The 13,371-nt window shown below is 41.9% G+C and overlaps 1 protein-coding gene across 2 annotated transcripts in view; it reads left to right on the forward strand.

Moving 5' to 3' along the window:
* LOC116793051 (cell surface hyaluronidase-like) overlaps positions 1–13,371 on the forward strand; it is a 50,287-nt gene that overhangs the window by 12,391 nt on the left and 24,525 nt on the right. For both annotated transcript variants that reach the window (XM_032700602.1, XM_032700604.1), the window contains exons 9-15: positions 483–611; positions 1,626–1,711; positions 3,068–3,199; positions 3,320–3,355; positions 3,798–3,950; positions 5,212–5,389; positions 10,686–10,901. In XM_032700602.1, the coding sequence (XP_032556493.1) occupies positions 483–611; positions 1,626–1,711; positions 3,068–3,199; positions 3,320–3,355; positions 3,798–3,950; positions 5,212–5,389; positions 10,686–10,901 (930 nt within the window). The remainder of the gene's footprint in view (positions 1–482; positions 612–1,625; positions 1,712–3,067; positions 3,200–3,319; positions 3,356–3,797; positions 3,951–5,211; positions 5,390–10,685; positions 10,902–13,371) is intronic.

Below are 13,371 nucleotides of genomic sequence, written 5' to 3' on the forward strand. Positions count from 1 at the left end.
ACTGTAAGTATTTGCCTACACTCCTCCACTGACTTCTCTCACAACTGAAACTGGAAATGGTATGTGATGTCTCTTAGCAAATGTTGATTTTTATTAGTAGTTAATAGGTAAATGCTCAATCAAATTTTATATTTGTGTGTATAAATATACACTGTCCTTGTATTATCCTCTATGTTTACCCAAACCATGTTTGTGTTTAATATGCCTGTACAGATCGGCTGTTTTCTAATACACCACATGAATTTCAACCACAATAAATACATTTTTTAAATCCATGTGTGGGCTCCCAGGGACCCACTGTGCATGCCAAAGGATAAGCTGGGAGGTGTAAGAGTCATGGGCTTGTGTGTGTCCCCAAGGACCCAAGTTTGGCAGGCTCAGGTTAGAAATCTGGCCAGCACAATGTGAAATCCTAAATTCCCCAGATAACCTGTCTCATGAATTGCAAGGTCCCATTTCTCAGACCTCCCTTTGTCTTCTAGGATGTCGGGATATGGTACATCTTCCACCGGGTTCCCACTGGACACTCCGAGGGGCGATATCCAGAGGGACAGGCTGAACATACCCCCTTGGGAGTATTTTACAACAACAGAGTCCACTCCAATTTCAAGGCATGTGGATGTTTTTTATGTTTCTATCAATATAATAGTATGGCATGGGGCTGACTGCGTGTGCTTCTCTGAAATCAGCTGATTGTGGGTGTCTTACATTTTGATAAAGTTCTTTTTTAACACTATATCAAGACACAATCAACTTTTGGGGGTGATGGTCTTTTTAATTGTTAAAGAGGGAGCTGAGCAGAATGAAGGTCTCATTCCAGGCACTTCAGTTGCATGGCTGCATTAGAGGGGATGTGCTCAGGCTGTAGGTATATCTACTGCTAAATGAGATTTAAGACAGCACACTGAGCACTGCTGTTGGCTACAATGGTGCCAGGATATAGGGGGATGAGCAAAAGTCCTTTGTGCCAGGGCCTGCTCATCATCTCTGGAAAATGAGACCAAAAATTCAAGGATATTTCCAAGAAAAGCACTTTCCTCCAATATAGTGTTAACATGAAAACATAATCTGTAAGTTATAAAATGCATTTTTAACTCCTTTCTCAGGATTCCATATTGAAATCAGTGGTGTTCTGTGTGACTTGTATATTTTACATCTTGGTCTAGGGCAGTTGCTGCTCTTGCCCAAAGCCTGTAAGTTGGCTACAGCAGCTCATGTTCTCTTTTGACTATCAGGGGACTTGTCACTTGTTATTTGAAGCCTTAATTCTTAACAACACTCTTTTTCCAAAAAGTTATCAAGAGCTTGGCAGAGTCCCTTATTGCTTTCTGCGAGGGAGAGAGAGAGTGGGAGTTCAGAGCCTTGCTTTGGGTCAGAAGACAGCCCAAGATGCTGATGCATAACATATGGCAGGGCAGGCTCTGTCCTGACTTCAGCGTGCTACATCCTGTGCTAATGTCATGCTGAGCAGTGCCAAGTGACACCGAAAAGGAGGAGAAAGCCCAGGCTGCAGGCGCTCTCTGTGCCTGCACGCACTGGCTGCCCACGTTCATTGATAAAAATCTGGGATCTCTGGTCTCTGGTGAGCGATCTGTTAAAGTAATTGGAGTCATGTGCATTTTCAGGCTGGTTTGTTTATTGGAAAAGGAGTAAAGACAACAAGAGCCAACGCTGAAGATCCCAGAGAGTATCTCACTGTCGATAATGCCAGGTAAGCACATGCTGTATGGCTGAGTATTTTGGATGGTCCTATTGCTTCTTGGCTTCTGCATTGCATTTAGCAGATCATTAATGCCTCGTTATGGCTAGAACGTCTGAGAAAAGCACACAAACTATCTCTCATGTGCAGAGGAAAATACTCCACAGATATGCACTGAACTGTTTGTGTTATTGCTGACCAAAAAGGACACATATGCACTTGGGGTTATGAGGACTAAGCAGTGAAGCATGTGAAAGAGGATCTAGATCTCATTAGTCCATTAGTGAGTTTGTAAACTCTAACATTTATTGCTAATTACTTAGAAGAACTTATATCTGAGACGTGATGTAAGAGACTGCTGAGACTGGTCTAGGATTAATGAAGAAAATAAGTAGCCTCAAAGGTTTTTGTCAACTGCTTTGAAACCCCTGAGCTTCCTTCACAGGGTGGAAGCAGGTAAATTAAGGCCATTTTCTCACTCGCTGCAGTCCTGTGGGTGTATGTGAGGAGGTTGTGAGAGAAATCAGCTACTGCTCCTGGTCAAGCCTTGGTTTTTTTTCTCCTCCATTATGCCCTATCAATATCACATAGGATGTTCCCATAAACCTGAAAGGAAAGGATGACTGTGTCCCTTGTGAGACTTCCCTGCCAGGGTCACTCCCTCGGGCACTGAGGAGACATGTGCCTCAGTACATCAGCTGGAAGAAATGGGAGGTGAAGGTAGACTCAGATAAAGCAATAATGATTTTTTCCCCAATTTTTCCAAATCTACCATTAACAGCCAGTATGGCAAGAAACGGTCTGTGGGTAATTGAGATGGACCCAGCTCCCAGGGTGAATCCTTTTTTCTTTTGACAGCTTCTCTTTCAGCAGACAGAGAAGCATATGGAGGTCTGGTCTGTACAGGCAAGGAGAGCAGCTCCAATTACTCTGTTATCTTTGCTGAATGAGATTTTTGAACATGCCTAATTGATTTTCTAGCACCAACACAGAGATTCTCAATGGCCTTTGTAAGGACATCTACAAAAGGACCCAAGTGACTTGGAAAAAATGTTTTCTATGCCTCTAAATCACACTGAATCAAACTAAGGAGTAGCTGTGGACCAACTGAAGTCTAGTGAGAAATCACCTGCTCATTTCACTGGGGCCAGAATTTAATCCTTATGAATGTTTCTTGTTTTCTGCTTTGTACCAAAGCACAGAAATGAAATCAGGCTAATGGCCTGACTCTGATCCAGACCATATCACCTCTTTAGGTACACTATGCCAATATTTGGAAGCCAAACAAGGTCTGCTGGGCACAACTGCCTCTGTCTGAGGTCCATTCCTGTGTCTCCTGTGCTGTATTAACTAAGCTTCTCGCTTCAGGTTTCACCCACATCAAGATGCTGATCCTGAAAAACCACGAGTTCCTGCTGTGATTGATGGTCTTATTGCTTTTAAAAATAATGACCATGGTGCCTGGGCCAGGGGCGGTGACATTATTTTCCGCAACTCAGGGTAAGTTACTGTAATGACCTGTTCTATCATTCTCCTCACAGCAGACATAAATAGGTCTGTAGGCCAAATTCACTGCAGACATTCCTCATCATTTACACTGTTGTGTTTCTTCTGTCCCAGGTTTTCAGATAATGGAATTGGACTCACTCTGGCAAGGTAATTTCCTAAAATGGACTTTCTTCCCATTTTTTTTCCTCAGTGTAACATGCTCAAGAATGGAAGCTGAGGCACTCCCCTGGTAATTAGTATTAGACAGGAGAGAAGCTCACATTTCCCTCTCAGACCACATCAAGTTGTCCCTGGGCAGCCATTAATACAAGGGGCAATTTATTCTTTCTCTTTGTCTCAGCATATCTGGGGAATACATCATAATGGCTGGATATTTCCTCCTGAATGGGAGGTCCTGAACGGGAGGTCCTGATGCTCAAGCATGAAGCTACCTTGGCACTAACTTGCTGGTTTCTAAATGTACTTCAAGGCAGTTTCTTATAGCTTCCAAAATAAAGAAAAACTCCTTCTGTCTCTGTGGTATAATTAAAAGTGTTAATTAATCAGTAGTGCTGTGCTGCATGGTTACATGGTGTTTCTTTGCTTGCAGTGATGGGACTTTCCCGACAGATGAAGGCTCCAGCCTGGAGGTTACACGCTCAATTTTTGTTGGAGAAAGCAGCAACTTTGGCTCCCAGGGAGGTCAAAACAGCTACTGGGGAAAAGGGGCAAATGGAGAATATAGAACACTGCCCAGAAACAAGTGAGTTATTCTTCTGCCATTTCTTCCTGGCATGAGTATAAGCTAGAAGAAAAGCCTTAGGAATTAATGTCACTACTGATGAGTAATTTATACCAGGTGTTTAAATTACTGTACAGGCCAGAAATAATAAGCATCCAAATAAACTCACTCTTTAGGCCAACAGCTCGAGAGCATTCCTGAGCTAATGTGTTTGATTTATTTTTCTCCTTAGTTTATTAGTCACTGGAGAATGGATTAGACAATCTGAGATATACCATTGGCTTTTGTGTAGTGCTTCAGTAGCGCAGCATCGAGGTGATGGTGCAGCTCCCATACACCATGATACCCTCCCTCTTGCAAGTGTAGCTGGGAAAACATGGCTGGTTTGACAAAGGATAAATCATTTTTATAGCATCTTCTTTCTTTTTTGACAGCTGTATGTTATTTTCCATTTTCAGCAGCACAGCCTCCTCTCTAGCAACTACAGTGCCTACCCCTATCCTCACAGCAAGGTGTGCTTCTCCAAGCCTAGATTCTACCTTAATGTTTGGTTTTGGTAAAGCTTACCAATTATTAAACCTTCCACAAGGTATATAAAATTAAGTAATAGGCAGTACTCATTAGATGTGCCATGCACACAGCCCTGGCTATACATGTCTCGGCCATAAGTGATAACAGGAATGGGATCTCTGTAGGACAGTAAGAATAATCAGATCTATCCTCAGTTATTATTGGTGATTTTATTGAAATTGAAAAAAACCCTCTTTTGCAGTTCAGACAAGCTCTAATCACGTTTTTAAGCAGTGTGCTCTTGGAAAGGGGTATGACAGAACATCTGATATCTGTCCTTCTGCACTTGCTTCCAAGGAGACACTTGCCTCCAGGGAGTCTGACTGCTATCATTTTCCAGTCATGCTCATGTTTTCCTGAGAAACCTGCCTGCCCCAGAACAAGAAACCTGATGGCAATGCTGACATACAGCCCTTTGGGTCTTCATCGTGGTGATGAACTCCTGGGTGGCTGGGGGCAAGGGCTTTGAGCTGCTTTACCCCAACCTGCAAGCCTTAGGCAAGCTTATGAGTCATGTTTTTGGCTTTTGAGCCTCATCCTGTACAGGATCTTCAGCAGAGTTTCATCTTTCCCGTGTGAGGAGTCTTCACATTCCAGTTTTGGGAAAGAAAAGGTAGTTTAGCTGCTTGTTAATATCCTTCTATGCTGTCAGAAGACTCAGAGTTTTCCTAAGCTTTTAACACAGGACTGTGTTGGTATTTAAATCTCCCAGGACATTCCCTATTCGTGGATTCCAGATTTATGATGGACCTGTCAGGATGGCAAGATGCACTTTCAAGAAGTTCACCCCAACTGTTGACAGACACTCAAGTGCCATTGGATTCTTCACGAAAAACTCCTGGCAGATCAGCCCCCAGAACAATGTGTCACAGATCCTGATGGCGAAAAGTGTAAGTAAGAGAAACAGAAATGTGTGCTGTTAGATGTGCAGGTTTTTGAAGTTTTTAGAACTGATGAGAGATCTATCCCACAGCAGGATTTCCAAGCTGTGGTGCTTGTTACATTGGTACATGCCAACAATTTATTTTGCAACGCTTTTTTTTTTTTTTTAAATTAATGAAGGTTATTTAATAGGCAAGTAAAATATGATGATACCTTATGCCTGGGCAGACATACATAAAATAATTGCATTGGAGAAAGGTTTCACCCTGTAACCAGAAGACCCAGAACACAATTCTTAGCTGGTGCAGCACTGCCAGCTGCTGAGGACCTGGTGAGGACCTGGCCTCAGAGGCTGAGAGGGTCACACATGAGATGTCAGGAGCTGGTGAACTGCAATACAGTTCTTCTACAGAAATAGCAAATGCACTTAGAAGCAAAGCCATGACCCAGTTTCTGGGATCAGCTGTGAAATTCCTGTTGAGCACAACAGGGACTTGCTTTGAGCTGTGACAGCAGAATGAAGCTCTGTATCTCTGCCTTGGCAGGAGCTGTAGGATGCTGAGCAATTCCAGTCCTTGTCCTGGATTCCTGCAGGGATCACGACCCTGTACATTTGGCTTGGGAAATGACGGATTCCACCTGGCTCGCTCCCAGGGGTCGTGACCCCTCCTTAGATTTTTTTCAGACAAGGTCCATACTTGTTAGGATGTCCATGAACTGTAGTAACTTTGGCTTGAGGTTTGGCTTTATCTTGAGGAAAATTTCCACTGCTCTGAGATCGACCAATACCACTCCCTCTGACAAGCAGACAGTTTGTGTCCCCTCCCTGGTACACTTCAGACCAAGAACCAGAGGGTATTTCATGAGAGGATGACGACTGCAGTCACTTGACTGCTCCCCCTAAAGAAAACACAGTGTATTTTGGTAAGGAGATCTTAGTTACCTTAGATGCTTTATGGAGCTTTGGAATAAGGGCTAATTTGCTGTACCTTCTTCATGTCCTCCCTTGGGGAAATGGTTATGAGATGATCATGGGGAACATGAATGAGAAAATCAACCTGGGACTGGGGAGGGGAACCTAGAGAAAAAAGTCTGATCAGTGGAGTAGAAGAGAGTGGAAAATTTCCTCCAGTAATGGCTGTAGGACTCTGTCCACCAGAATGGTTTCAGACAGTTGATATCTATGAACATTACACCTTGAATGGCTGAAAATGCAGCTCTTTAATACAGTCACACCATTTGAGGCCAATGAACCTGTCAAATATCCAGCATTTTTTTGTCTGAGAGGGAGTTTAGTACTGCAAAGCCTTTAGGATACAAGGTTTTCAAAGCAAAAATGACCTGAAGACATCCTAAACTCTTCTGTAAAGCAAATTAAAGTAGTGGAGTGTAAGCCTATCACAAAAAAACCTAAACAAAACCAAACCCTAATGACATTATCCCAAAAATTATTTATTGTGTGTACATTTCCAAAAAATATCCATTTCTAAATTTGGTATTTTACCAACTTAAAAAACATCTATATTTGTAAGCACCTGCATCTCACCAATTTTCACTTTGATTCTGTTTTATCTGGATTCAACCCAGATGTGCTACATCTGATTTGAGACTTGAAGGGCCACAGCCAGTTTATTGTTGTTCATTGCTATATGGGTTAATATATCTTTGACTTGTTAAGATAGAGCCTGTAGACAATTTTAATTAATTTTCCATCTCCAGGGTTCACTTTATTACTTTTTAAAGGGTGGCTAAGTAGTAATTCCCTAAAGGACATAATTTTACCATAGTCTTTTAAGAAGAAATTAAACATTACTGCAAGTTTTATAGTGATGACAAAACTATTAGTCATCTGAAGGAATAATTGTATAATTAATCAGGCTAATCAGAAGATTGGTTAGAAAACAAAATAATAAAGCCAGTCAGGTCTTGTTTAAATCCAGTATAAAAATAACAGTCAAGCAGAACAGAAGACCTAAACATTACACTACACAAAAAGTATTTCTAGTTGCCTTTCCTTCGACAAAGCTAAATCCCACATATTATCTGTGCATTTGTCATGAACAAGATCATTGCTAGCATTTTTTGTTTTAAAAAGAGTTTGTTTCTTTTAAAAAAGAGTGCTTTAAAAAAGTTATTTCAAAGCAGTGGAAGCAGTAGTTGGTTTTAACCCAGCTGAGGTCATGACTGATGGTTGTGATCTCCTGTAGATCTGTCAGTCAGCAGGAGCTGGAGAGCTCGAAGAAGATGGCACAGCCCAGAACAGAGCCATGCCCAGACAGAACACTTGTGCATCATTTCTTAAGAAGACCTGACAGATCTCTTTTTATTCATAAAAAAGCAACTCATTTATCCCCCATCCATGTGGGGCACAGGTCCTGTAGAGTGAGGTGAGGAGTAAGAGGGTGTACATGACCTTTTGGGCTCCCCTGAACAAGACCACCTTCAGCAGGTGCAGGAGACTCACGAACTCTCCCAGACTCTCACAAGCTCTTTTTACCTCCACTGCTAAAAGTCCCTCTGGTTATTTTGTCCCTGCAGCCAGGAGCTCAGGGTGGATTCAAGCCTATTCTACTCCTGCCTGTGCCAACACAACGGCATCTCGGAAACTATTTGTGCCAAAGAAACCCCAGCAGTCTGTGCTGGGAGGGGTTGTGGTCCCCAGAAGAGCCCACAGGGGCCAGTGCTGACTTCTGGCTATGGAATAGCGACTCCCATGGGATTGCAGTCCTGCCTGGCTAAGATATGGGCGCTTCCTAATGTTGACTTTACTATGTTTAGCCTGAGTTGTCTTAGCGCTGAGTTTCTGTGTCAAAGCACACATTTGCGAACAGTTCAGGATGGGAAAAAGAAAAACAGGCACTGAGTTAAAGTCTGTTATCTCCTAAAAATGAGGGCAGAAAAAAAATTATTCCAACCCCACAGAGACGCCTGACCAAAGGGAACTTGGCAGGATGAGGGTTTGCATCACTCCAGCAGAGCAAAAGCCATGGGGGCAGAGTCCTTGGGTGGTAAAACAGAGGGAGATTAACACTGGATGAAAATGGTTTTCTTAAAATGATAACAGCGACACAGTGGTATGGTATGTCTTTTGTTGGCAGTTTGTGCCAACACTTGAATTTTAGAAAAAGTCGCGAGTTATTACAATACTTTCCAGTACATTATTATTTTTTAATTTAGAGAGTGCAATCGTCAGGTCTACCCTGCAGGTGTGTTAGATGCCTGCCTTTGGACAGGCTGAGTTAGCATATTCCTAAGAGATTACATACTCACATAAACATCATCTGTCAGATCTCCCTGTCAGGCTTCAGACAGGTAATTCAAGTAACCTTTATACCATATCACTCTGAGGCAATACACACTTAGTGAAAATTAGGTGTCTGAATAGCAGTATGGTATCTAGACATGACCTGTCTCTGCACTCTCTTCTAGCTCATTCCTAGCTCCATGTGAACATACCTGAGGAGCTGAGTTTTTGTTCCTGTGTGTTCACTTAGAAAAAAATATACAGTGCCATAGCTGTAACTGCAAACCCAGTTACACCCCTATCCTACAGTGTACCAAACTAAGGTAACCTTGAGGCTTATAAAGGAAGTGACACTGCTCATTAACATTTTTATTTAATTTCTGACTTTCAGACTTTTTAGAGGAGAATGTTAGAGATCAGAATAGCATTAGCACCAAAACTGCCTGCTGCTGGATGGAAACACTGAGAGTGTTGATCAAATGTAAGCTGTACTGGCTGTGCCTTCCTTTGGTTTGAAGTGCAGCTGACTTTGTTCTCCTCCCCAGTGAAGTGCCTGTTTTCATATTCAACTCCAGAACTGCACTGTCACAAAGTATTTATAAGAGACCTTTGAGCTGCAGCAGTGTTTACATTTTTTAAAATCTCCTCTTTTATAAATTAAAACAAGAGAAAAAACCCCAACTTTTGGGATCCTCCTACTTTGCCAAGTAGCCTTTTGGGAAAAACTTCCTGCAGTGCAGTAAGAAAACGTTCTAACAAACTCAAAAATACACATTAAATTTCCATGTGTTTGAACCTCCTTTAAAGGAGACTGTTTGAGGTGTTTATTTATGAGATTCATACTTAGACAAGGTGGCAGGAAAACGGTTCTAGGCTTCAATTTAATTTTAAAGTAATAAAGACTTTTATTCTGCAAGCAGTTGTTGCTGCAGTGGTCATTCTTTTTAAGGCAATGGGCTTCCCATCTAACTCAGAATCACAATAACCCTCCTATTCTCCTAAGCCCTTCTGTTTATTATTGTTAAAATAAAGCCTTTAAAGCCTTTAGTAAACTTGCAGCCTAATCCTGCTGACCCTAATTCTTACTCATGTGCACAGTCCAATTAAAATTAGTTGGGCTAAATGGAACAAATTACAGTCCTTTGGGTCGGTGTGATCCAGTTGCTATTTATGCTGTTTGCTTTCATGCACACTGCTGCCGGATTCATTTGGAATGCTTGACCTGGAGTAATTATTTTCTTGATTACTTCAGAACTTAATCTTCACAGATTGTAATAATTTTATCTGCAGACGTTAAAATATTCCGTGGTTGGTTTTTTTTGGTTTGGTTTTTTTTTTTTTTTTTGGTTGGTTTTTTTTTGGTTTTTTTTGCTGAACATCTGCAGTTTCCTTGTTTTGCTGGATTTTCATATCAGGGCAGATATTTTTACTTAGCTACTGAAAAATCTTGAGAACAGAGATAATGAGGATAATGCTGCTTCCTGTTATTTCTATTTCCTAAAAAAAAAAAAGAATTCTTCATGGGATATATTAGAATGTGCACAAGAGCCAGTTCTGAGAATTGGTGTCACTTTTAAAAGTTTTATAGGAGGAACAATTAGAAAAAAATGACACTCACGGAACCACTAAGAACAGACATGGAAAATATATGAGAAAATTCCCCAAATATCCAGTAATTTTTGTTTCTTCATCAAAAACTGTGATATTCTTCAGTAAATTTCCTAATCATCCAGTACTTCCTCCACTTTCAGGCTTCCTCTTCCTTTTGCCACCACTCAATTTATTGCTGCATGACTTTAACAACACATGGTTGTGTGGGTGCATTTCAATGAACGAAAAGCCCAGTTTTTGTGAAAACATCTCCTGGGATTAAGAAATGAGAGGAAAACCAGCATGGCTGGCATTTCTTTTCTAAATAGAAGAGGTAAAACAAAACTCTTTGCTCAGACAACAGAGCTCTCCAGTTCCAGCTGTACCACTGTTTTGACTGTTAGAACGCTGCAAGCGCAAGTCCTTACTTTGAGCTGACCTGTGATTTTTCATCCTATTTTCTCCTCTAGGTGGGACTGAAGGTGTTTTTTGGCAGACCAGGCCAGTGGTTTGGAAACAATGACAATGACGGTGACAAAATGTCAATCTTCCATGACCTGGATGGCTCGGTGACAGGGTACCCAGACACCTTTGTGGGCAGAGCAGACAACTACCTGCTGCGTCATCCCGGGTGTCTCGCTGTCCCACGCTGGAATGGGATGATGTGTACAGGGAAATTCGCACAGGTAACGGGGGGCAGCTGCTGGCAGCACCACGGGGTGTGCAGGGTGGGCATCCTCAGTCTGTGAGGGGTGATGGAGTGAAGTGTCCTCAAAGAGTCTGTGAGATAAGAGCTGAATGATAAATTTGGCATAATCTTCCTCCTTTCAGTGTCATCTGCCTAATTCCAAGGAGTCAGTAAAACTCCTGTTGTGCAGTTGCCTGCTATAGGGAACCCCATCTCCTCCCATTGCCCACAAGAAGCTGCAAGTTGAAATTGAGTTGGAGGAAAGTTTGGTGTTTCCTAGTTCCAGGCATTTGCCCACTCTATTGTGGGGTTCTAGTGGATAGTTCTGGTGAATCAAGTTTCAGTAATGGAAGATGTTACTTCTCTACATCCATGGAAGATGTTACACCCTACTTGTGTTCAGGATGGTGAAATGGATGGTTGAGATGCAAACTCCCACTTATTTCCCATCCAGAAATCACTGACTGAAGGATGGTCAGCCTTAGGTCAGGATGATCTTAAACCTTCACAGCAGTGAATATCCAGGGTATGTGTGTCTCCTTAAGCTAAAAGAAACTGTATGTATTTGCTTTAGTTGCACAGCAGAGAGCAGGAGTTGCTATTTAAGTATCTAAACATTGGACTTAAAAACCCTGGTGTACTTTGGCTAGGCAGAACAGGACTGGGCTCCTCTGAAACACACCCATTGGATTAGGGTTTTGTCCTTGGCACTTAGTTTTGCTCTGTTTCTCTAGAGAAATGGTCAACCCTGCTCTGGCAACCTAACAGTTAAATTCAGAATTGCAAATAAGTAGGCATTTATGCTTTTATTTCTATTAATATACTCCTGGTTATGGCACTCTACGTGGTGAGGCAGTTTTTCCACCATAGAAAATTTCCTTGGCTAGGTTTAGGCAAGCGTAAACATTCGCTTCTCTGGGATCCATTACTTACCAGAGTTTTTCAACTCATCAGCATCCAGCAGGATGAGTAAAGGTCATATTAAATGCTTCACTTTATGGGGTTTGGGGAGGGAAATATATGTATGTGCAGAAGAAGCATGTAGAAGAAATTGGTCCTGTGCAGCAGGGTTTGATTAATTTGAAAAGTATAATTGTCAGAATATTTCAGCTTAACTCTGATTCTCCGCACCCTGAGTAAGTGGTGATTTGTTTGCTTGCTAAATTCTGAGTGTCATACTTCAGATCAAAAGCCTAAAACAGTGAATCCAATTACAGAGAAAGATGGTTTGCTTTGATCTTAGCAACTTTATTACAAAATCTGTTTTTCTTTTCCTTTTCATGTAGCTCTGGTAGACAAGAACTTTTATTCTTCCCTAGTTCAAGCAGGTGAAAATGTCCTTTCAGCTGAAGGAAATAGTGACTCCTATGTTACTGCTGAATAGAGCCCAAGATAGTCAGTCTAGGGATGGGCTACTTGGCGTGGAGAACTGAGATCCAAGTCCTTCAGCTAACATTGAAGGCAAATCCTTTCTGAACTAAGTGCCTAGAGTACAGTTAATTCCTTTCTGCTTGGTTTCTTTATTCCCATTTCATGCTCCTCTTCTCCTAGATGTAATTTACCCAAGAAAGGAAACGCCTGGGGAAAAACAATTCCTCTGGCAGTGTTTTTAGCTCCAAAAAATCCTGGGGACAGGCTTTCCTGAGGGTGTTTTAATCTGGCAGCTCAGGCTGACATTCCCACCCTCTTATGGTTAGTTCTTGGCCTTCCTCCTCACTGTCTCCAAGCAGCATCATGCCATGTTTCCCATGTGGTGTCCAAGACCTTCCTTGAGCAGGGAGCACTAAATAATATCTCATGCTTAGGCTTCTTTGGTAGCCTAAAAAAAACGCTACCAAGGAAGGGTTCTGGGACCAGCTGAAAATCATGAAATTCACATAAGCAAGAACTATCAGGTCTTTCTGTCCTTCCCTTTTGCTTCTGGAACCTGTAAGGTTGCTGTTGTCCAGATAAGACCAACCCCTTTGCTCTTTTATGATAGTTGAAACTCTCATATTGTAATGTAAATAAAGCAAGGCTTTGAGGAGGAACATTAAATAGAGAGAGACTCACAGGGAAATCCCAAGAGTTGTCAGCACCACAACTTCTGGCAGTCTTTGTGAGTCACTCAGATTCCATCATCAGGGCACTGAGGTCCTTGGTATTCTGTCAAGTTCCGTGTTGCAAAAGCCAGTAATAGAAAATGTAGGGAGAGGCTCATTTCATAGTTCTCTTCATGTAGGTGTGTGAGATTTCCAGTGGCACTGAACTGGAGACTCCTTGGCACCTCCATTACTTGTTAAAATGTAAATGAGATTCCTGAACCTTTTCTGATTTTTATATAAATTGTAAGACAAGTGCCTTGGCTCCCACTGGGCAGTTGAAGCTGTGCACTTACTGCTTGCCCGCAGACTTCACAGCAGCTCATGAGGGGAGGTTGTGGAAATTCTCCTTGTTGGTATTATTCTTTATTAAAATAAGCAGAGTTT

The sequence above is a fragment of the Chiroxiphia lanceolata genome, chromosome 12, assembly GCF_009829145.1.
Source record: "Chiroxiphia lanceolata isolate bChiLan1 chromosome 12, bChiLan1.pri, whole genome shotgun sequence".
Taxonomy (NCBI): Eukaryota; Metazoa; Chordata; class Aves; order Passeriformes; family Pipridae; genus Chiroxiphia; species Chiroxiphia lanceolata.